This window comes from Amblyomma maculatum, chromosome 11, assembly GCF_055883805.1.
Source record: "Amblyomma maculatum isolate TAMU_Amacu chromosome 11, ASM5588380v1, whole genome shotgun sequence".
Taxonomy (NCBI): Eukaryota; Metazoa; Arthropoda; class Arachnida; order Ixodida; family Ixodidae; genus Amblyomma; species Amblyomma maculatum.
The window spans coordinates 57,304,532-57,329,704 of record NC_139354.1 but is presented as its reverse complement, the minus strand read 5'-3'; the positions used below and the strand labels follow the sequence as shown (position 1 = coordinate 57,329,704).

The following is a 25,173-nucleotide window of genomic DNA, read 5'->3' as shown; positions in this document are numbered from 1 at the left end:
TGCTTGACCAGTGCCCACTCTGAATAGTCAGCAGCTTCTGCTACGTCGTTTCTACAATGTGGTGCCGGGCTTTATGATGGGCGGTGTCGGGTAGGAGGGCGGAACGCTCTCCATATGTTCCAGAGGCTTCGAGTTCTCGCTGTCAGCGGGCGTGTCGCACGAGGGCAGAGGATGGACAATAACGTTGCGCACCCTGATGTTGCCCGCCAGCCCTGCCCTGGGCGTGAACTGGAGGATGAGGAAGAAGTCGCAGATTTTGAGCGGCAGGAACTCGAGTACCGTCCACGTGAGCTTCTGACGGAGGCCCGAGCAGCAGTAACGAACGTTGGCCTCGCTGCTCAACAGTGCCCGGATGACGGCCGTGGACACCTCCTGGAAGTTCTGACGAGAGAAGCGTCGAAGCTTCTTAGAGAAGGTGAACTTGAAGTTGTCCAGGTAGGCGGAACCGTACTCCTCTTGGACGAGACGGGGCAGGCGCCGCGTCACGTCGTTCAGAGTCTGCGTGATGGCGTCCGGGTCGGTCATCAACGTTCTGCGAGAACAGTGGAAGCACGCCGGGACATCAATTCTGTGAGGATATAATGATACCGCTGCGGGTCTAGGGAATCATGTGAGTATATACCATGCGCAAGAGTACTTCACCTTCTCGTCAGCGGAAATCTTGTCTCAGGTTGCTCCAGTCGCGTTCTTGTAAATGCCTTTCTTTCATTGTTTTCTTAACGTTTTCGAAAGAACAAAGAAATGTAGGATTTGAACCTTGCGTATAGTACTGCGCAATAAGTCTTAGGCAAGGATAGCGCTTTGGACGATGCAAGGATGCATTGAATATTCACTCAATGGTCTACGAATAAAGAATAGAACGTGGTCTCTGAATGGACGATTTCCTTCGCGATGAGAATATGTTGGCTTGTTTACGCGCCAGATGGTCGACTAATCACCTATCAGCAGATGTACGGCATTGCCTTCCCCAGAAATGTGAGCTAAAGCTAAAAATGTAAGCTAAAACATGGCAGAACCAATGAGGTAAATGTTGATATGCACGTTTGGCACGGTAATGCGCCGAATGCGCTTTAAAATTTCTCTTACACAGGGTTGAATCTATAATGTTTATAAACAAAACGGATGATGACGACAACCGCGGCTTCGCAAAACATCTGCGGGGTTTTCAGCGAAATGCTTAAGTGGGGTCATTGTATACGCGACGGCATCTTTGTAGCCCTTTTTCTCTGCTTTATTTAAGAGCTTAAGCCTCTGTGTTAGTATTTCCAGTAGCCAGACACACAAGTTTAGAGCCAGTTACGGGATCACAAACAGGCCTGACGTCTTGCCACTGCGTCAGACAGTACTGCTACAAAGAAGCACGGAACACCTTGGAACCGGCCTCTGCTTTACGGAGGGCGAGAACATCGTTGCCTGCTGTGAAGAAGGCGCAGCTGTTGTGTTGCAAGTCACCTTCGCACTGAAGGCAACCCTTATGCGGCACAAGGTAATATTTGTAGGTAGGCTTATTAGTACGCGTTCAGGTAGCCATTAATAACACCATCACTGCAACCAACTGAATTCGCAGCACCTAGCTGCATGGACACAAACATGATAAAAAAAGGGTTGCTTTACGCAAGATGCAAGAAAGCAGCGTACGAGAAAGAGAAGTGAATGCAGCACGCGTTCGTAATCTACACAATGAAATGTGCTCAAGGAAAGCTGTTTAACTGCAAAAGTGGAGGTTACAGATGTCGCCCGTTCGAATCCATATCGTAAAATAGCCTCCAATTTAACTAGCATATGGATTCTAAATGTGAAACGAAGTAGTATGATCCCACCATAAATGGTGTACAAGATACGGTTGCGCTACAATTTTGTAACGAATTCACATCCGTATTTTTTCCCGACATGTTTCTCTCACTTGACCGTCATGACAACAGCGACGTCTTTTCCACAGAACGAGCGTTATACGCCATAGCGCAAAAAAAAGACAAACCAGAGCAGAGAGACCTATATTTTTTCTTTTTTTTACAGGAAGTGGCCCAACTTGTGGGCGGTGCTACGCAGACTTAATTTCCTAAACTCAAACTGGAAATCGTTAAGAACCAGTGTCTCCAAAGTCAGGATTTTCCAAATAAGGCAAATACGGTTCATTCCTTGCGTGTAATCATGTTTCGGGCAACTACCGATAAAAAAGATTGAAAAGATAACGCACCTGAGCAGGCGCGCCCACGGTTGGCACAGTTCGTGAGAATAAACTCTATGCTAACACAATCGCGTTCGTTTCGAGGCGATTTAAAAGAGTGGCAAATGGTATTGGAAAGCGAGTTAAAGAGCGAATGCAGCATAGTCTTTAGATGGGGAGGGGTGCGAGCGCTCCCATAAATAAATTAAGTGTCAGTTCGAGAGCTTTGCTTCAATAAAAGAAGATTCAGTATGTAATACCTTTTTTTGTGTGTGGATGAAGTAAATTGTTTTGCAGAAAGCACGGCGCTGAATTTTGGCATTTTACTGCAGCACGCGTATTGTACCCTCTGTTCATTAGCAGGATACGTTGTTGACAAAGTTTGTTCATGGGGATGGGAAGGTAGTGCCCAGAAAGGCAATCACGGGATGAAGGCAGGACGGGACGAGCGCTGACTCTCAACTGATGTTTATTTGAATGGCTGGCAGGCTTACGAGTTTTGACCGCACCAGGCTCAAAAAGGTGTAAAAAAAAGCAGATAGTATCACAAAAGCAGGGGAGAGGGAGGGGGGGGGGGGGGGGCTCATGGTATGGTAGAGGCAAGTTGTGGCAATGTGCCTGTGAGAAAATGCATTTCACTATCGTAAAGCTTGATTGCCGCGCCATTGATTCAGTCTGCACCTCTCTTGTCCCTGCGGCCTTACGAATAAAAATAGCTTGAAAGTTTTCACTAGTCCTATCCCATCTTGTCTCATGATTATATTTTTTATGTAACCTACCTTCCATTCCTGTTTATGACTTGTTCACTGGCAGCTCAGTTTTGTGAACCGTGTTGCCATTTCAGCTCATTGTAACGTCATTGTTCATTAAGAGATTACGACGCTGCCAGGGCCGGAAGATACGTGCGGATGCGCTGTTACGTAGAGCTGTGAAGCTTATACACTGGGGTGCTTTGTTCAGCGCGCCCCTTTTCACCACGACCAAATAAAAAAAGGGGGTACACATGGATTCCACGTTCGGGCTTACTTCACGACCAAATAAAAAAAGGGGGTACACATGGATTCCACGTTCGGGCTTACTTCTAATACATGATTTTTGCATGCGGGGGAGGGGTCGACGAAATGCTTACTTGTAAAACGCCGGTTCCAGAGTGCACACTTGCACGTTAAACTTGGCCATTTCTCGGCGGAGCCCGTCTGCGTACTGACACAGGGCTGCAGACGTTGCGGATGCCATGACCATGCCGGGAATGGCGACCCTGCCTGCAAAGGTTAAGGGAGAGTGCTTACGCTGTCTTTTGTGAATCCATGGCAGGGGACATAACGGCAAAGCTGTTCTCGCCGTTTTTTACTTATGAACAGCTTCCGATTGGCGTATAACCTTGTACTGGTCTATCGGTATCGTGAACGAGATAAACGAGGGAGGTTAATGCATAGCAGTATTTCAAAGCGAATTTATCCGCTAAACTACATGAGCTGCTTTGTTGCTAAGGCACCAAACTGAGCCTTAAAACTATACGCTATACAATATGCAGAAAGAGCGCAAATGACACTCTGATTGATAGCTGAATTTTATGGAACGAGAAAAAGAAAGCACAAGAGCGGTGCTGATCTTGAAAAGGTTATATGAGAAGGTCAGTTGGGAACGTCATATTAAGATTTTAGTAGCCAGAAATTTCAGACATTTTCTAGAAATGAGCGTTGGAACCTTAACGTTTTCTACACTGTTTGAATTTCACAATAACCTTCAACATATACGCCAATCTCCCCTCGGCGGGACGCTAATTTCCTGTTATTAATTTAAAAAAAAGCGTCCCGTCGGTTTTTCAATGACAGTCCTAATTACTCGCTGTAAGTGAAGAACATACTTCAGAAGGAAAATGTTGCTACGCTTTCAATATTAGATTATTTATAGCAATGTGCTCATGAAGAGAGTCTTCAAATAATAAGCAATTGCCTCATAATTAGTTTTAAATATGCAGCCTATTGATTTCCTATAGCAGTTTTTACTACTGGCAGCGGTGCAGGAAAAACTTTCGAAACAGATTTTAGCTGTCAATCTGAAGCTTGTACCATTCCCATCAAAGTGTGCGAAGGAGTATATACACAGAGTGATTTCCCAATTAAATGGTGTCCTGAATCATGAAGCTCATGCAGGTCGGGTGGTGTAAAAAAAAAAAAAAAGAAAACAATTTACCAAAGAGTGGCTGATGAAATTAGATCCACGTTCTTGTAATTGAAATACTTCCGAAGAATTCGTTTTTAAGTTTATTGGATTTACGAAATGAAATTGTGTCCCGGCCAGGACCAAATAAAACGCAGCGCCCATGACAGTCTCACCGTAGTTAATATTTTAAAGTGCCTCAAAGTGGAAGCCCCGTCTTGGTTTATTTAAATTGCATAGTATATTTAAGCAGCTCCTTCGTTAACATTTTATTGTTGGGCACTTGCTTACTAGCCGGCTGCTCTGAGGCGCACGTATAAACTCGGTTACGAGATAAGCGTGGAAAGCTGTTTTGGTGGAGAGCACAAAACAAGGGGATTGCTTTTTGGCATTCTGTCACTTCTCCTGATTTTCTTTTTCTCCTTTAACCGCTGAGCTCAGCACACTGTGATTGCCTAGAGCAGAAAAAAAAAAAAGGTCTCAAATGGCTTAACCACGTGCTTGATAGCGTGGCGCAAATAATGAATATACATATCTGATTGTAAAACTGCGGCTGTCCTTTACTCTGTGCAAATTTCTTCCCCATCTATTCATTTGCGGACGCTTTATTCCCCACTTCGGTAACTTTTCACAAACTTGTGGAATATTGATTATTGGGAATCACGTTTTTATCAGCCTATCAATCTGAGTCATGCAACTTTCCACCGTGATGCTAGGATGGGATTTTGAAAGCGCTGATCACAATCTTTACGTACCTTCGAATGCTCGAAACTTTAGTATGAAAGCGTTAGGGTGAGAGAGAGAGCACGGATAGGCGGAGGCTGAAGGAAAATTGTACGGCTCGCCACAAAACCGAAACTTTACAAAATATATTCATTGTTTTTCAAACGCTGCCAAGATCTTAGCTCAGCACATCGTGCCAGAATATTTTTATATGCTCCAGGCAATCCCACCGTATTGCGCGAACCTATATAAGAAATATATACAATGACAAGAGCAAACATGCAGGAAACAATGAACTTGTTTTGTGCTATACATCTGCAAAAGAGTTTATAAGTAGGCTTGAGATTGGTCGGCCTCGCCGCGGTGGTGCAGTGGTTATAGGGCGCTCCACTGCCGGCCCGAGAATGTGGGATCAAATCCCGGCCGTGGTGGCTGATTTTCAATGGAGGCGAGAAATAAGGAGCTCGTATGCTGAGCGATGTAAGTGCACGTTAAAGAACCCCAGGTGGTCGAAATTTCCGGAGTCCTCAACTAAGGCGTCTCTCATAGCCTGAGTCACTTTGGGAGGTTAAATGCCATAATCCAAACCAAATGAAGGATGGGGCGTTGCTTGTATGCGAGAATTGGAGAAGGTAAAGGTGCATACAGAAGCTCGCATTACGGTTCGTTGTAAATAATACGTGTAAGCAACATCTCCTGCAAATTGAAGGTTTCCTCTCGGATTTGTGCTCAGAAGGTAGACTGCAGAAATCTAACACAAGAAGAAAGCAAGCCTGTGTGTGTGTGTGTGTGTGTGTGTGTGTGCACGCACGCACACGCACACACAAAGCCACAAGGCGGGGTAGCCATTATTGCCACTATACTACATAAAGTGCGGGTGGTTTCTCAAAGCCGCACATATTTGTGATAAACAGCTCAGAATTCGAATTCGTGGCAATCATTAATTATGAGAAACTAATAGGGGAGGACCACTGATATCGGCGCAATAACGTATTTACCATGAACTATTTGCTCATGGTTCAGCTGGTACAGGACCGGGTTAATTGCAGGAAAATGGGAGAAACCTTCGCTCTGCAGTGGGCGTAGTCCGGCTGGTAATGATGATGATGATGATTCTCTTTAGCTTCCATGAAAGCGTAGTCAAGCGACTGCGAGAAAAGCTATACAGCTTTCCCAGAAACCTAGTGGTTGAATAAAATTTCGTACTTGTCTGTGGTCCGGGTTTCAAGCCCGGGACTGTTGTCTACCCGGGCCAATTGCTCATCTGAGTGCGCTTACTGGAAGGCTAGCAGATAGAGGTTAGGGACATGGTGAATAGATCAGCAAGAGCAAGTGTAAACGCGTCGTTGGTCCAAAGCATGGGACAGTACTTGGGGTGGAGAAGATTTGTAATATGGGAGCGACTAACTACAATAAAAGCAACGAGAACGAACGAGATAACGCAGAACAAATGCTTTCATATTAGGTTTTTAAAGTTGATTTTTTTTGGGGGGGGATTCCTTCGCAGGAAATACAACAGCTACGGCAACAATGGTCGCTGGAGCACCATGATCAGTAAGCCCGCGCTTTTCATTTTCCGAATTTTCCCCTTTCTTTGCTCTGGCGTCGTACGCTTTGTAACCGACGCTCGCAACATGTGAAAATCTCTAAGCCATAGATATAAAATCATATAAACGACGGCTGTTCTCCTAGCACAGTACTTGTTATTAAGGCAAGTCTTTATAGGCACATGAATACTGTACGTCTGCGGAGAGTGTCACACCTTCATTGTCAAGAAATGAATGGATTGATGAGTACAGTAATGGCTCTATGAAGTAGAGAGTGAAAACACTTGCCCATGCACAAGCTTTAGTTGATATGGAGTAATTAATTACAATCAAAAAAGTTAATTCGACGTCAAATTTGCCAAAAATGTCGATATAGCGTGCGGACGTCAAAATCGAGCCAAATACGTCAAAATTGTGCACAAAAATATGCAAAAGCGTGGCAAAGCTTTATTGTCAGGCTTCGTCATTGCGTTAAAACACCGAAAACTGTTAAGAGTAAAATAGGAACGCATGAGTGAAAGAGAAAAAAACGTAGTAAAAACAGTAAAGAAAAAATAGAGTTAACCAAAACAAAAAAAAAAGTAGAAAGAGTAAAAAAACAAAAACAAAATGAAACAGGAGGAGTAAAAAAAGGAGCAGATCAGTGAAAAAGCGGCATACGAGTGCAGAGTCGTAGGAAAGACTTTTGTTTTTTGCTCCAAGGCCTCATGAGATGGTGCATTTCTAGACCGAGGGGCACGGGGCGTAAAGATGACGACACGAAACCAGGAAAACTAGGAAAGTTCTGATTATGCAGTAGATGTAGAAGGCATAGGAAGCTCACCATGTAGACCGGTGACTATGACGATCCGGCCTCTGCTCTTTTTTATCTGGCTCAGGCCGACCGCGATGAACTTGAGGGTGCCGTAAACGTTGACGTCGATGGCCCGCTGTAGGTCCTTCAGCTGCAGCCACTCTACCTCGCCGTAGCAAGTGACGCCGGCGTTGGCAACGAGACCCCATAAGGCTGCAAAAGGAAGCTACTGTTTACAAGCGCAATAACCGCTGATGGTAGAAATACGGCGCACAATAGGGTAAGAAAGGTAATAGAACAACTTCTTAATTTTGTTAGTACGTGAAACAAAAACGAGAATAACACAAAACCTGCAACGTTTACCACACGTTTCACACGCAAGTACAGAACCCTTCACCCTACTATATGTGAAAGCCAAATGAACTCTAGGTGTACATAGCTACGCGAGCTAAGCGATGGATAAGGTAATACAGCCGGAAGAAAAAAATATTTGCAAATCGCGCTGAATGATAATTTGCTAGAAGACGAATGTTGATCACCCCACTCGGACATATCGAAAAAGCGCTAAAAACGAAGAAGCCGCGAAAATCCTAAATGCTTTACGAAAAGATACTGCGCCTTTCGTTTCCTGCGAAACAATTTGTTATTATTAACGGAGAGGCGGCTGCGTTCCGAAGGAGGTGAAACGAAGAGGCGTTCGTGTGCTCTGCTATGTCAGTGTTGTTGTGGCTGTAGTGACAAGGGAAGGAAAATGCACGGGCCTGCTACTGGCTCTGCAGCCGAGCCACCTCCGCTGCCTCTGATTGATTTATAGGAAGGGAAAGGCGCGGTAACTGTCTAGCTTGTTTTCTGTGGACACCTAAACCGCGCCTTAAGGGAAGAGAGGAAGGTGGGAGTGAAAGTGGAAAGGGAGAAACAGGAGCCGTAGTGGAGGGCTACGGACTAATTTCGACCACCTGGGGACCTTTACCTCCGCTGCCTGATTGATTGATTGATTTACAGGAAGGAAAAGGCGTGGTAATTGTCTCAATTGTTTCCTGTGGACACCTCAACCGCACCGTAAGGGAAGGGAGGAAGGTGGGAGTGAAAGTTCAAAGAGAGAAAGAGGAGCCGTAGTGGAGGGCAAGGGAGTAATTCCGACCACCTGGGGATCTTTAACGTGCGCTGACATCGCACAGCACGTGGACGCCTCTTCGTATCGCCTCTATCGAAACGCAGCCGCCGAGGTCGGGTTCGAACCCGGGTACTTCGGCACAGTAGTCGGGCGTCTTACCACTGATTGTTATAGGAAGGGAAAAATGCGGTAACTGTCTCACTTGTTCTCTGTGGACACCTCAACCGCGCCGTAAGGGAAGGGAGGAAGGTGGCAGTGAAAGTGGAAAGAGAAAGAGGAGCCGTATTGGAGGGCTTCGGAGTAATTTCGACCACCTGGGGATCTTTAACGTGCGCGCACCCCCCCGGCGGTGACAGAAGAGAGAAAGTGGAGAAGAAAGAGAAGAGGGAGAGAAAGACGCGCGCCTCAACAACAGCCCTCATCCACCACCGTAGCAGTGGCGGGTGCAATGACGGCCTACGACAGATAAAATTTGGTGGCAGGCGAGCCCCCGCCGCACGCGGCGGTAACCTAACTGTCCCAGCCCCATAAGGGCCAGGATCAGCTACCCTTCACCTCCTCCTCCTCACGATGTCAGAGCACATTAAAGATCCCCAGGTGGCCTAAATTACTCCGAAACCATTCGCTGCGGATCCTCTTTCTCTCTTTTCAATTTGACTCCTACATTTCTTCGCTTATGTTGTTGCCCCGCCGGGGTGGTGCAGTGGTAAGACGCCTGACTACTGTGCCGGAGTACCCGGGTTCGAACCCGACCTCGGTGGCTGCGTTTCGATGGAGGCGAAACGAAGAGGCGTCGTGTGCTGTGCGATGTCAGCGCACGTTAAAGATCCCCAGGTGGTCGAAATTACTCCGTAGCCCTCCACTACGGCTCCTCTTTCACTCTCTCCACTTTCACTCCCATCTTCCTCCCTTCCCTTACGGCGCGGTTGCGGTGTCCACAGAAATCGAGACAGTTACCGCGCCTTTCCCTTCCTATAAAAAAAGAAGTATTCAGAGACTTGGAATGGGAGCAGTTAGGGATAAGGCTAGATGGAGAATACCTCAGTAATCTGCGATTTGCCGATGACATTGCCTTGCTAAGCAATTCGGGGGATGAACTGCAAATAATGATTGATGACCTAGACAGGAAAAGTAGAAAGGTAGACTTGAAAATCAATATGCAGAAGACTTAGGTAATGTTCAACAGCCTCGGGAAGGAACAGCAGTTTACATTAGGAAGCGAAATACTGGAAATAGTAGGCGAATATGTCTACTTAGGACAGGTAGTAACCGCAGATCCGGACCATGAAAAGGAAATAACAAGAAGAATAAGATTGGGATGGAGCGCATTTGGCAAGTACTCGCAGATTATGACTAGCAGCTTACCGGTATCGCTCAAGAGGAAAGTATACAACAGTTGCATCTTGCCTGTACTCACCTATGGGGCTGAAACATGGAGGCTAACCAAGAGAGTTCTACTTAAGTTGAGGACAACCCAGAGGGCTATGGAACGAAAAATGGTAGGGGTAACATTAAGAGATAGAAAGCGTGCAGAGTGGGTCAGGGAAATAACTCAAGTTACCGACATTCTAGTAGAAATTAAGAAGAAATGGACATGGGCAGGACATGTAGTGCGAAGAGAGGATAACCGATGGTCGCTGAGGGTAACGAACTGGATTCCAAGGGAAGGAAAGCGTAGCAGGGGGCGGCAGAAAGTTAGGTGGGCGGATGAGATTAAGAAGTTCGCAGGGGTCAAGTGGATGCAGCTAGCACAGAACCGGGTTAAGTGGAGAAATATGGGAGAGGCCTTCGCCCTGCAGTGGGTATAATCAGGCTGATGATGATGATGATGAAATAAATCAGTTTTTTTTCGCTTACGTTGAAGTACAGGTGTCCATTGCACAAGTGCGAGATATTCTGCGCCTTTTCTTTCTTGTGAACCATTTATATTATTATTATTGTTATTATTATTATTAGCTGAGAGGCAGCCATGGATTGTGCGATGTCACCTTGAACAACATTAAAGGTGAAAGACAAATGCTACCGGGCGCAAGCCATGACACTCAGACGCCCACAAACAAAGGCCATTCTTAGCCCCTGCCGATTATCGTTAATTAGGAACGGAGAATCCAACCCTGCATGTCGGTACTACGGTGACGGGACACAGGCCACTCAAGACCAATCCCTCTCCAGATACTCCTGCCAGCTCCCTCAGCGGAGGAATGGGACAAGCTGTTGGCCAGCCCAAGAAAAACTACGTAACTGACCCTCGTCACGCGAGCTCAAGAGGTCGCATCCGACTGGAGGCCACTAGGATGCCTCGATGTAGCGCGCCACCGTACGTACGGCGGCGCTGGCACCGAGGCACCCTAGACGCTACCCTGGACTCTCCCCAGACCGAAATAATTCCTTTCATTTTGTGGCAATAAAAGTTATCACCACCGCCTTTCCTTTCTTATAAAACAATGCAGAATATGCAAGAAAAATATGAAAACGTGATCTTGACCTGGTTAGGTGTAAGGGTCCAAAATTCTATGGCGTCCATTCAAAAGTATAAGGCACTTTCCTATCCCCAGAACCTGACTTACGAGCCGTCAGCGCCACGGAGGTTTTCACCCTGAAAACCTTGAATAGTGGTAGGACGCCCGACTAGTGTCCGGAGTTCCCGGGTTCGAACCCGACCACGGCGGCTGCGTTTCGATGGAGGCGAAACGAAGTGGCGTCCGTGTGCTGTGCGATGTCAGCGCACGTTAGATTCCCAGGTGGTCGAAATTACTCCGTAGCCCTTCACTACGGTTCCCCTTTCTCTCTCTCCACTTTCACCCCCACCTTCATCCCTTCCCTTACGGCGCGGTTCAGGTGTCCACATAGCAAGTGTGACAGATACTGCGTCTTTCCCTTCCTGTGAACCAACCAACCAATCAAACACAAATACTGTGCCTTGTCCTTTCTTTTAAACCAGTGTGCTACATACAATAAAAATATAAAAACATGATCTTGACTTCATTACATGTAGGTGTCGACAATCTCTGACGTCAGTATCGAGTGCGCAGCCACGCCACAGACTCGGAGTACGCCAAGTTCTTTACCGATCAGCCCTAACCTAAACCTCCTCTTGAATAAAGAGCTTTACCATGTGTAACCATGCTACAGCTTTCACTTCACATTAGGTTTAACAGAAGTTAAACGACGGCAAACTTTGTCCATAGAATCTACAACGACGGGGTGGCTTGACCCGTCGGTACCGTGTGGTTGGTTAAGCGAAACGTATCCTTTGGTGAGGGTGGTAAAAACTTTATTTTGTGAAGGCCAAAAATTGTGGGGCTCCGCAGCCCCTTTGGGTGTTTTAAACCGCGTGCGCGTTTTCCTATTTATATTGTGTTTGCGCGGGCAGCGCGAGTGCGCATGGGCGAGCAGCCAATCGTGGGGGTGGAATGTTAGCGGCGAAAAGAGTAGGGTAGATAAGCGCGTCGGAAGCAAGGCGCGAGGCTTTTTGCCCCGGCGGGGAGGCCAGCGCAGGGCGGCCAGCGAGCGTCACGGTCCGGTGGGGCGTGCACGGACGACGGAAAGAAGACCGGCAACACGAAGGTGGAAGGAGTGCCTGCAGAAATGGCCTAGGCGTATTCGCGTGAGTTGTTGCCACGCGAGGAGCAATGTCGCTTGTGCCCCAGCTAGTGCTTTGGCGCCATCGCTCGCTCTGTTCGCACCGCAGTGTGTTTTAACGCGGTAGCTTTAAGGAGCTCGTGTCGCAGAAAAGCGGGTGTCGTCGGCGTCGGCGGCGTCGGCGGCGTTGGCCGTGAGCGATAAATCACGGCATGCACTTCATAAATAAAACTCAACTTCAAAGATGGGCTGGGTGGGATCATCGAACCAGGGTCTCCGTAGTGAGACGGAGACGCTACCACTCAGCCACGAGTTCGATGCTTGAAAGCGGTACAAAAGCGCTTCTAGTGAATGCGGTGTTGCCTTAGAAACGTGCCGTAGAACGTTATACTGCGGTGTATATCGGTAATTATGAGCATGTTACTTACAGAAGTCGCAGTTACACGAGTAGCGAAGTACGTTTCCGCTACATTTCTTCTGCGCTCTGCGCACATGCAGAGCCATCTTGCGGCAAACACAGAAGAACCCCTCCTTGCAAAGTGCGGCGCTGCCCCAACACGTGACGCGCCACTCGCCCCTGCGGTTTCGCCGTGCACTCTCACGGGTTGTAGAATCAAGCGTCTTCCCTTTCTTTAGATCACTATCTTCGCTCACCCGCTTCTCCCCTTCGGGCCGCGCGGGTACCGGTGCGAGGATGCCCCAATACCCTTGCGTTTAATAAGTTTTCTCGCTCTCTCCCCTTCCAACATCCAGCGTGCGTCACTCGAACAGTGGTGTTTAGGCAACGCGGCTCCTCTTTCCGCTCACAGCGCGATTGCTAGGTGCAGCGTCTGATGCCGGACGCCTCTGACGTGATCGCTGCGCCGTAGCGCTTCTGCTGGGAAAGCGTCCCCTGCGATGTGTGCCGAGCTGCTTCCGAGGAATCATGCTTCTGCGTGGTGCTCCCAAGCGAGATAGAGGACGATCCCATCAAGGCGTCAGCCCCATGATCGCGTCCGCCTTCATGGCGCGTCGCTGCCCGGCTTTCTCCCTCCGAGACACCGAGTTCTTTGGTTTGTTTCGCTTGCGCAGGCGCACGTTTCGTTGCCGCGCCGAACGCTATTGCGTTGCCCGGCGCTCACCGTTGCGATAATGTAGATTGTGAGAAGCACTTGTTTGAACAAATAATTAGAAAAAAGTTGTACAGTGCACTTAGAAGTGTTGAGTATGAAAACTATGTCTTTGTGTGACTCAAGAGCATACTGAGCGAATGAGTGGGCGGTGTGAACGAGGTGCGATAACGCTATCGCGTTCCACTCTTGAAGGTGAAGCTTAAGCGTCCTCCAAATTTTTTATTTGCGGCGGTGAAGCCCTGACCCTCGTTCGGTTTTATCCCTGGCAGTGTATTGTCATGCTCGTCGGCATCATGTCTCCAGCGCAGTGACGTTTCTTTTGTTTGCTCCTTTTATTGAATTCTTTTGCGTTTATCCGGAAATAAACCGGTGTTTTTAGCAGGCTGGAACTGTCACTCGTCGGGCGAGACCATGGCTCGCGGACCCCTTTTCTGAAGGCGAGGCCTTCAAAATAAACAAGATTATGTTGCCGCCGTTCCGTGGGTGGCCTTCCGGCTGCTGGTCGTGGCCTCCAGGTTAGGCCTCGCGGCGACTTTCGCTGCCCAGGTCATAAGCCGCTGTTGAATATGCGGCTCCGAGAATTGGCCAAAGCAGCCTCCCACAGCTGCGGGCTGTTGATTTGCCAGAAGACGGGGGAATGTGCGTCGGACAAGAGTGCAGAATGTGAGCATAGCCTGCTCGGGGAGAGCTGCAAAGCCTGCATTTGGGTGAGAAGGCACCGGGGTGTATAAAGGCAAGGCGTGCAGGGCGATTGAGGGACTCCGTGGTTCGGCCGTTGTTCTGGATGTAAATTCCAAGAACCCGTAGGACGGACACCGAAGGTATGAGTTGTCCCTTAACGTGCACCCGGATTTGGGTATGGCCCCCTGTGCCTGGTTTGCCATGCAAGAGCAGAAGTTCTGATTTTGTTGGGGAGCAGGAAAGACCCTACCTCTCTACGCATTCGGTAACGGTGTCCACTGCTAGTTGCAGGGTTTATTCTAATTCTGCGTCATTTCCTGATGTGACCCACAGCGTTATGTCGTCAGCGTATAACGTATGGTACAGAGTGGGTATACGGTTCAATTCGTCCGGGAATGATAATAGGGACAAGTTAAATAGGAAGAGGGAACGGACTCCTGTGGGGTGCCGCGGCTGCCAAGTGATATAGTGTCGATTTGAAGGCTCGAAAATTTAATTTGGCTGTTCGACCTGTGAGAAAATTTCTTAGGTGGCTGAAGGTCCTTGGACTGGTATTTATTGCGTGGAGGTTGTTAAGTATAGATGCATGTGCTACATTATCGAATGCCTTGGCTATGTCCACACCTAGGATAGCTTCCGTGCTATAGCCAATGGGCGGTTGTATTATGTTGTGGGAAAGTTGCAGTAATTCAATATAAGTCCCCTTATTCTTCTTGGAAGACAAAAGCGGCATTACATTATCCTGCGCTTTCATAATAAACAAAGAATGGACTTCATATATAATTTGGTATGATTTTGGGGCTCATGTACCATAAGGCATATGATGAACGTGAAAGATGTCGTTGATAACGGCTGCAATTTAATTCAGACAATGAAGATTAATGGTCAGAGGTGGGCCCTTATAGTAACGTTAGAATAAATTTTAAGGGTGACAAATACGCCGAAGCGTATTAACCGATAGCTTTTATACAGCGCGTTACGTCGAAATGCCATCGACGTAGTTGTCGGCAGCGTGTCGGAAATAATCATTGTTGCATATTGAGAAATGGTATCACGGTAATTTTTCGCTGTAGTGATTGATAGGTGTGATAGGCGATGACGAGTTAATGAAATCTCCGTAATTAATTGAGCAGTTGATGAAGTAATACAGACCTTTAGTTTGGCGCTGCCGCTTACCGCGGCCGTCTACCGCTACCGTGCACTGTGAGCACAGCACGCGCTGATTGGTCCCCGAGTGCGGCGTCCACCGAAATTTGACAGGAACGTAGCGCCATTTGTCGCCATCAGTGTGATCTACGCATGCGTACTGGCGCTTGCGCGGTTGCGGTAGGCGGTAGCGGTATACAGCGCTAAACTAAATGTCTCTAATAAAAAAATTGGAGGACGCTTAAGCTTCGCCTTCAAGAGTGGAACGCGATAGCGTTATTGCACCTCGTCGAGAAAACTTATTAAACGCAAGGGTATTGGAGCATCCTCGCACCGGTACCCGCGCGGCCCGAAGGGGAGAAGCGGGTGGGTGCACGGCGAAACGTCAGGGGCGAGTGGCGCGCCACGTGTCGGGGCAGCGCCGCACATTGCGAGGAGGGGTTCTTCTGTGTTTGCCGGAAGATGGCTCTGCATGTGCGCAGAGCGCAGAAGAAATGTAGCAGAAACGTACTTCGCTACTCGTGTAACTGCGACTTCTATAAGTAACATGCTCATAATTAGCGATATAAAACGCAATATAACGTTCTACGGCACGTTTCTAAGGCAACACCGCATTTACTAGAAGCGCTTTTGTACCGCTTTCAAGCATCGAACTCGTGGCTGAGTGGTAGCGTCTCCGTCTCACACTCCGGAGACCCTGGTTCGATTCCCACAAAGCCCGTCTTGGAAGTTGCTTTTTATTTATGAAGTGCATGCCGGGATTTATAGCTCACGGCCAACGCCGCCGACGACACCGGCTTTTCTGCGACACGAGCTGCGACAATAACAAAATAAAAAAAAGGAAAAGATGTTCGAAGGTGTCAAAACGTTCAGAATGAAAGCCAATGCTTGATGATGCCAACAAAAAAATATTATGCTACGTACTGGTCCAATAAGTTAATTTAGTAATTGTAAACAAATGTGTTCAAAGGAGTCAAATTTCTTAGAATGTAAAACCAATGTTGGTGGTGCTAGGTATCGGTTTATAAAAACTAAAAAGAAAACAAACTAAAAAGTGAAAAACATCGTTCGTGAATGTGGTACGCTATCGCGTGATACCCTTAACAGCGGAGCCTAAGTGTCCCATTAACTATTAGCATAGTGTTTATCAAAGTGTGTTAATAATGGTCGCATGATTCAGGAATAGCACTCTACGATAGGTAATTTTGCATTGGTAGAGGAGACTCCCCCAGGCTTCTGCGAAAGTGCCAGGCGCCTCTACCTTGCTCATAACTTTTTTGTTTTCTTTCGAAGCACTCCAGGTTCTCTTCAGTCACTTCTCACATTTTCCTCCATGCGTCTCGAGCATAAGCTGCTCACAGGCTGCCGTAAGGTGACGGCGTTGAATTCATTGCTATTCATATCAGGCCGACTGTTTTTACTGATTCACGTGGAAGCTTTTCACACCTCTCCAAAGTCGCGCGTCTAACTACGCGAAGAGTGCGAAGCTGATCACAACAGCAGCATCGACAAGTGCGCATGGCGTTAGCGGGGGGCATCAAATAAAACCAGTAAGGCATTGTACGGAATCTGCCCAGTCATTGATTTTTAAAAACATTAAGAATAGGCATTTTGAAAATTATGCTTGGAACATGAAATACAATTACGAAGGTCGTGGCGAGAGCAATGACGACGGCCCGAGTAGCGGGGGCAGAGATAAAAAGCCCCAAAGATGTTTGAAACTAGGCTCCTTATATGTAGAGTGAAAATTTAAAAAAGAATGAAGTAGTTCCGACCCTATGTCGCTTGAAAACTAAGTAAAAAATGCACCTTTTGGGTTAGGATCGCCTCATGCCAAAATTTCAAACGAAAAGATTGTGGCCTTTACCCGCTTATGTAAAGTATATCATGTTATCCAATCTACAACGGGGTGTTCACCTTGGCCACGAGACTTCATATATAGTACTTAGAACTTAGAAGACACTTTTAACAGATATATCAGACTCTCAATTGCTGACTCACTGCTTGTTATTCAATATGATGTAGTTGGTGGTTGTAGTACACTATGAAGCATTTCTGCGCGTGAAACAAAGTAGTACAAGCAGGAACAACATATAGGTGAAGTACGAATACTGACGAACGTCGTGTTACCTACATTGTCATCGCCAATTTAGATCGCACGCTACTGACTTTTTCACTGCCTTTCACGTTATCGTTTCACTCTCAGAGGACTACAGTACTCGACTCTCCACCGAACAGTGGAGGGACAATGCATGCGCTGCTCCCACTCTCTTTGGCGTACGTTTTCCACCGAGGCGTTCGCTGACGTCCTGGTACGCCCTGGTAACAGTTTCGTGCTTGAGGTAGTCTACGTGGAGCACAGTCACCGAGTTGACGATCAGGTTCCGCGCGCCTTGGGAGTCGAGATCGAGGCAGCCAGCAAACACGGTGAAGCCCTTTTGTTGCAGAGCCAGCGCGACGATTTGACCGAGGCCCGAATCGCAGCCTGCAGTGGGAGAGATGACGTCACTTTAGGCTTCGTCTTAGCCTTTGACTCGAGGAGAGACGAGGACGAAGATATGGTAGATTATATGGACAGTGCGTTTCTTTACATAATTTTGCATATATCGAGGGGTGCTGCGGAGAGAAATTAAGGGCTTCAGAGAAAAACTAGGGGCCAAACGATGCCCTAAATGGTGACGCTTCAGGAGTGGTGAAAAGTTTAGCTAAGGGAGTTGACGATATCAGGGAGATAACACAGCAAGCGCAGATGTATGCACAGTACCGGATGTGCTAGGATCGAACGGAAAGCTGGAAAAGGACATGGTGGCAGTTAATCAGGACATAATAAAGTTAAGCCTGGAGAAGCGTTTCGAAGTGGTTGAGGTAAACAGGGAGGTGCATAAAGCAGGCTTTGGCAGGGCTTTTCAGCGAGATGGCATTGATTTTAACAGAAGAGTGGGAGCAGGGATCGGCTGGCGCCTGGCAGGTAGGGCTGTAGCTTTTTTAGGGGGTCCGCGAGGGCTCCGTGCACAAGGGTAGTTAGAAGTGAAGCAGAATAAAGCGTAATAACGGAGGCTGAGCCCCCAAAAATGGCAAGGAGAGGGGAGAAAGAAAAGTACAAAAAAGATTTAACATTAGGATCAGTTACATAAACATGCAAGGAGGTAGAAAAAGAGCGAAATGACTAGAGATAGAACAACAGTTGAAAGATGACAAAATAGGTGTGTACGCTCTATGCGAGACTCATCTCCGCCGTTTATAGAAGGCTACGTCTGGGAAGGGTGCAACAGAACGAGAACAAAAAAAAAAAAAAGGGTGGAGTGGTAAGTATGTTGATACACCAGGGAGCAAATCGGCAAATAATAAAATCATTTTGTAAAAAACATATCTGGGTATCAGGAACAATTGCCGGCATAAGGACATGGCTAGGGGTAGTTTGTTTAGGAACAGGACACCAGTGTAGGCAAGAAAACAAGGATCTCGTTGAATGTCTAAGTGACGATATAAGCCTGTTTGGAGACGGGGCCAATATTTTGCTGGGGCACATGAACGGCCACATCGACGATCTGGATGGATACACGGATTGTAACGGGAAGCTAATGCTAGATTTCTGTGAGCGACACGACCTAGTTATAGTAAATAGAGAAACAAAATGCGGAGGACAAATCACGTGGGAATTCCGCAACAGGCAGACGAGCATTGAATACTGTCTAATGTCGCAGGGAATTTATAGCAAGGACACAAAAATGGAAATAGACGAAGAAGGGGAGTATAGTCTGGGAAGTGATCATAAACGTATTGTAATGCCGGACGTGTCGCTTGCGGAAAACAGGGTAGACATGTAAAAAAAAAATCGATTCTGCCGTCATAATTAAAAGAATTATTGAGATACTTGCATAAATGGCTTTTTCTAAATCAGCTATCGAAGGAATTTGAAACTATCCCTGCCGGAAATTCGAGAGGCGTGATGAAGGGCATGGTGTGCGGAAAAGATGGCTCTCCACACTCCCGAAAACCTCAAAACTGCTCTGGGAATGCTGCACTGAAAGGCGAGAAATGAGTTTTGCGTTTTGCTATTTATTTACAGCATATATTCCATATCTACTCGCAATTTGTGTATACTTAAGCATGATTTGTAACATTTATTTTTCTACATGTATACGTCTCAAAACATTTCTTTATTTTACAGGTGAAATGTTTTAAGTTCACAACTTTTATCTGACATTTTCAATGCCTAGGAATTACACAGTAAATGTATACAGACACAAGGCGTAAGTGGCGTGGTAGATCTACCTGTGATGAAGACGGCCTTGCCAGTCACCGGAAGCCTGCGGCCGAAGCTGGCCGTCAGGTGGCGCTTTATGCAGAAGCCGATCATGATTGAGAAGGCAATCAAGCCGAACATCGACACGGTGTACTTGAGCGGAGGCGTGAGTGACGTCACCACGAACGTGCACAGAGCAACGATCAAGAAGGCAATCATGGGCGCGTTCGCTTGGCGCCGCCCGGTGTCCATGGCGGCGGTTGCGCTTGCTGGCGCGGCCGCGTTGCCCTGCAGGTAAAAAGGCATTGATAATGGACTGTAAAATAAGTGCGCAAAAAAAAAAAAAAAACGTGACAATGAGGAGAAGTGGACAACGACGGCGGAGAACTGACAACTGATTTAATGAAAGAACGGAAGAGCTTATATATACACACACTTGGTGTACGCACATGCGCAACTTAATTTGAGAAAAAAAAAAAAAACCTTTTTGAAAAATTTTTGAAAACAGCATATGTAAAACGCCCCATCACACGCACGTGGTGATCAGTTCTGCGCCGTCGTTGTGCACTTCTCCTGTTTGTCACGTTTTTGTTGCGCACTTATTTTACAGTCCCTCATGGTTCACCAACTCGCCCAATCAGCCGTTCTTCTACAGGCATTTATGACCGTTTTAGGTGTGTGAACTTATTTCTAAACTGTAGTAATTGTATAGGCAGAATGTTGAAGGGTTACGAAATGACCTAAGGATAAATTGCGGGCTGCGTATTGACCTTGTGATGCGGAAAAATGAAAATGTTGGGAGACAGAAGAGACCAGAGTCAGGCAGGGAACAGATGCAGTTAATGGCCCCCAGTCGAAATTAGAGAGAAGTAGGCCTGATCAGACTATTTGCTTAGAATACAAGATAAGTGATTGAAGCTTAGGTTATTGGAACTGATTAAAGAAGACAAGCACGTTAGGGGCGTCATGAAGTCATTGGGGGATGAAACTAGGTAGTTTGCGGGGTTAAGATTACGGAAGCTGATATAATACGTATTGAATTGGATCGTATTACAGATAAACTTGTCTTGCAGTAGACGTAGTTAGGCTGGCCCTGATGATGCTGATAGTTGGAAGGGCGGGAATGATCGCTGTCAAGAAACGCAAACTTTCTTCCCGCGTTTAACGAGGACTTAGCACTTACAGCTCTTGTGTTGGTAGTTAGGACCATCAATGTTTATACTACGCACCAGTGTAACGGCTTTGAAAATCATACCCAGGTGGATCCCAAGCATTGCTCGTAAAATAAGCTTCTCTCGTTTGTATGCAGAATTTGAGTCCACTTGGTCTTTCTGAGCCTATGATAATAAGGCACTTCGTTTTTTTGCTTAGTATAGTACTTGCGATAAAGTACGGGCGCAGTTTTACCTACATTGGTGAATGGTTTTTCTGAACACAAAAACTTAAATTACGAGAAAAGATACGATTTTGAAAGTCTCGTGTTTGATTTTCCAGACCCGTGACTCGAAACTCTAAGCTTTGCATGGAGTGTAGACACGGCTGCACAAAGCACTCTTAATTATCTTCAGTTGTAACAGGTATCGGGCAGCCTAAGGCAGCCTAAGATACCTCGTTTACATGGAAAGCGAAAAAAGAAAGGTACGTCGATTACGGAAGCTACAGAAAATAAAATTAAGGGAGCACTTAAGCTTTTCTGTTAAGCGAATGACGCTAAAACTGGTGCAGGTTTAGCCTAGTTATAAAAAGCTCCAGCAGTGGTGTTTTGTGTGTTGCCTCTGATGTGTCAGTTGGACGGCGCTCTGTCTCGGTAGCTAGTGTACTTGCCTATGTGAGACCGAGAAGAGTCCGCTGACGCGCGAAGTGACCAATTTTTGCTGTCACGTTAACGTTGGACGATTTCGTTAGGCTGCCAATTTCCGGATGAGTGCTTTCTCTCTAGGATATCGTTTGTGAATCCTATCAGCGGCTCCTCGAGCACTCATTTCTTAGTGGCGTGCTCATAGTTTCTTGGACATGATCATAAATTATGTACGATATTTTATGATAATTATGAGCACCGTATGAGAGTCTATGTGATTAGATGAGATTTTGTGCGGTTATTGCCCCGTGGAACGCTTGGTTTTCAGTAGGGAAGTGGCTCTCTACTCCCATAAATGCTCATCAGAATACAGTCAGAGTATATATACCCCATTATGTGCAACACTGCACGCCAGGGATATAAAGCCCCCGTTCAACTAAGCCTTAAGAAGGCACTAGAGCGGCATTAGGGACACCGTGCCTGATTAGGGATCCAAGGCTCTCGGATTATATTTAAATCTCAGCTTCCCTTAAATCACTTCACATTGCATTTCACCTACTTTACTATTCCGCCGTTCTGCGCGTCAAATGAGACTTTTTCGGCCTGTAGGCATTTCATCGCCACATTGCCGTAGTCGACGGTTTCTACGCTGAACGAGATCTCTAAGCCGGGAAGATTAACAAGGGAAGTTAAGACCACTGCTGAATTTTTACTTCTGAAACGTATCTCTGGCTCGCAAATGCTTGCCACGTGCGTTACGTTTTATGGTGCACGGTTTATTTCAGATTTAACAACTTAGCTGGCACATGAACAGCGTACGGGATACGAGTGTACAGTATATGTTTAGCTTCGACCAGATTTTATTCCTAACCTTCTCAGCGCTGTCGCTTACCACTTCAGTTGGCTCCGGTCATAACTCCAGCATCATCAGAGATGATGGTCTCGCAAAGGGAGCGACATCTGTCCCGGTCGCCCCCTGCATCCCCCATAATGCGAGGTACACTTCTTCCTCCTTTGCTTCTCATACCGAAAGAGGAGTTGGTGCCCTCGTCATCTTTTTTTTTTGCCTGCCCTATTATAAGCGGCAGCGTCTGCGGCTGGCAGGGATATACCACAGTCTTTCGAAAATCATGCGTTGCACATAATTAGAAAAGGGGATGATTTTGCAGGGAGGAGGCAGAAAGGAATTAGTATAATTCATTTAAAATTACCTCATTGGAAAGTCTTGCAGCAAGATTTACAGCACATGATGAAGTGATGTTTTATAGGACGCATTTTACGTCCCCAATATATTCATTGTCCTGTAGAGATATTTAGAGGGTGCGGTTGCAGTAACGATGACAATTGACGCTCGATTACACACGCTCAGCGACATATGAGGATTATTACGGTGAACATGTATAATTAAAAATGCTAATTTTTTACCATGCACTGGCGGTGGTCCTAAATAAAGCCCAGCTGGTATTGAGTCATTCAGTAAATCGAGAAGGGCAGGTCTTGCTGTAGCATGTAACGATTAAAATGTGAAGAAATAAATTTTTTAAAAAGATTCCGCAATGCTCTTTAAGTTTGCGACCCAACGAGTAATTCTGTCCTACCAATGGCACGAGTTTTGGGTCTAGATTTGGATATGTGGCTTTTCCTTTGAAACAGATGTTTCGTACTAAAAGAACTTCCGCAAATGTCTGAGCCGAAATAATTAGTTGTCTCCAGAGTCCATTACTCTTCCGAAAGGTTCCTGTCGACCGCGTAAGTCGTAGCTTTGTTGTTTTCAGAATTGCTTCACCCTGCCTAACCACCCAGACTGTCATTATTATAATCGCGTCTCCGGCAGCCGAAATCATCAATCAGCCATCGAGGCGGCGACCTAAGAGTTTGCTCGAAAGTTATTCAGGTGTGGTACTATGATTGGAACACTGGACAAAACAGAACAACACGTTCTGCAGTCTACTCTGCTTGCTCGCAAACCGCACGTATCTCATCTGCGTTACATCCACCGTTCTTCACCGACCAAACTTCGTCCGTAGCACGCCGCGCTCGCTTCGAAAAGCAGTGAGCTTCTGACGCAGTTGTCATCGAACTGTTCCTGTTTGATATCCACCTTCCCTGCTCAATGCATGCTGAGGGCCGGCTTCTTCTGGGCGGTCGTTTTCCACTGTTGTGTCTCTGCGAGTGAAACCCATTCACGCAGTTTGCCACGGTATGGCTAAAATTTGGATATATGGTTTCCCCTTTGTAACGCCCTTAAGAAAAAACTTCCGCAAGTGGTCTAACCTAATTACGTAGGTGTCCCTACAGTCTATTATTCTTCACTTATTTCCACAACGTAAGTCGTCGCTTTGCTGTTCTCACTGTGGCTTCCATATCCCCAATCATGCCGAATGTCTCTCCTATTATCGCCGCAAGCAGTCATCGAGCAGGGAATTCAAGTGCCTGAGTGCCTGTTCGAAACCAATTCGGGCTTATGCTGTGGTTGGAGCAGTGGACAAAGAAGAAAATGTTCTGTATTCTCTTCGGCTTGCTGGCATACCGGACACATCACACCTCCAATACGTCTGCCGGAATTCGCCCACCAAAGCCTTGTCCGCAGCACCACCGCGTGGACTTCTAAAAATTCTTGAAAGAACGTAAGACCTCTTAAGAGCGATAAGGCGGAAACCTTTGGGGCTAGTTCTACTGTAATGTTTATTTGACAGAACCCTGCCGATGACACAGGGCGGGTTTTTCGGTGCTGGATTCGAGTCAGTAGCTCCATTCGGCGGCGGTGGCACGCGTTCGTTACGCTGCTTGGTCTTCAGAGCTGCAGGCCGATGGCGTATTCGACGCGCTGTTTTAGCCGGTCACCCTCCCTCCTAGAGACAGAGGCGAATTCGTCGTCATTGAGCATCCTACGTTGCTATGGATGATGATGATGATGCTGATGCGGCCATTCCCCTTTCTATCGGGGGATCACAAAGTTCTGGATCAGGCCAGGAGAGAAATTTAACAGTCTTCTCTGTTGCGCCACCAGTCCTCGAGGCGGCGCTTTGTCGTCTCCACTGCCCTCATGATTACCCTAGGATGATGCTGATGCTGATGCGGCCATTCTCCTTTGTATCGGGGGTCACAAAGTTCTGGATCAGGCCACACAATTCATACCAGAAAGGAACGCTAGACAATTGGATGATGATGATGATGATGAAAACGTTTATTGAAAGCCACATTGGCTCAGATTAAGGGAAGGCTGATCGGGTCCCTAGTCCGGGATGCTGTTGGTAAAAGCCGCTCGGCTGCTCATGGGTGGGTGTAGGAGCTCTATTTTCAGTGAGGATTTTTTCTTACGGTTAAATTAAAAGTTAACGAATTTACTGCATTGGCCTTGAAAAAAAATATAGACTGTTTTCTGTATCGGCTTCTGGACTGATTGATTAGATTGCGGACTGTTTGGTTATGGACTGGATTCTGGTATGAATTGTGTGACTTGTGTTGGACTGGCTTTGGATCTTTCTGAGAAGACGGACAACTCCTGCGGACGCCACTCATGAGGCAAGAAGGGCTCTGCCACAACATGATTGTACTTGTGGTTGCCTTTGGATTGGATTGGATCTGAGGCTTCCCTTTTTTACCAGGTGGACCAGACAGGTCCTGGCCAAGTCAATTCCCTACTGTGACGGAGTCTGTCCCGCCCTGGCGCAACGCCACCAACACTATTTATCTAGTATGCCTTATCCAGTTCTCAAGGCATCGTTTGGTTGTCTCCACAGCCACAGCCCTCTCATCCCGCTGTGTCGCATCACTGTCCACCGCACCGTTTCCTTGCGGCCGTCCAGACATGAACCCCAGCAACTGCGGCAAAGTTGATCCGCTAGGCTGACATGGCATGAGCACTTGGCAAGTCAATACAATATGTTCGATCGTCTCTGTCTCCCGCTCGCATACCGCACACAAGACATCCGCGTTGTCCCTGCCCTCGATCCGCTCGTGCCATTTCTTCGTGCGAAGCACCCCCGCACGGGACTCAAAAAGCAGGGCGCTCCCCAGGGGGTTGTCATAGAACAGCTCCTGAGTGATGTCCCTCTTGTGCGTGGAGTACATATACCATATGTACTCCACGCACGCCAT

At 47.0% G+C, this 25,173-nt stretch overlaps 1 protein-coding gene across 1 annotated transcript; it reads right to left on the bottom strand.

Annotated features, from left to right (window-relative positions):
* Positions 1-10: 10 nt before the first annotated feature.
* Positions 11-25,173, bottom strand: LOC146173844 (retinol dehydrogenase 5-like). Its single transcript, XM_084585286.1, has 6 exons — positions 24,991-25,173; positions 19,304-19,562; positions 17,310-17,513; positions 7,424-7,606; positions 3,297-3,429; positions 11-532 (listed from the first exon to the last, which is right to left on the bottom strand). The coding sequence occupies exons 1-6, from the start codon at positions 25,171-25,173 to the stop codon at positions 52-54; spliced, it is 1,443 nt and encodes a 480-aa protein (XP_084441412.1). The 3' UTR covers positions 11-51.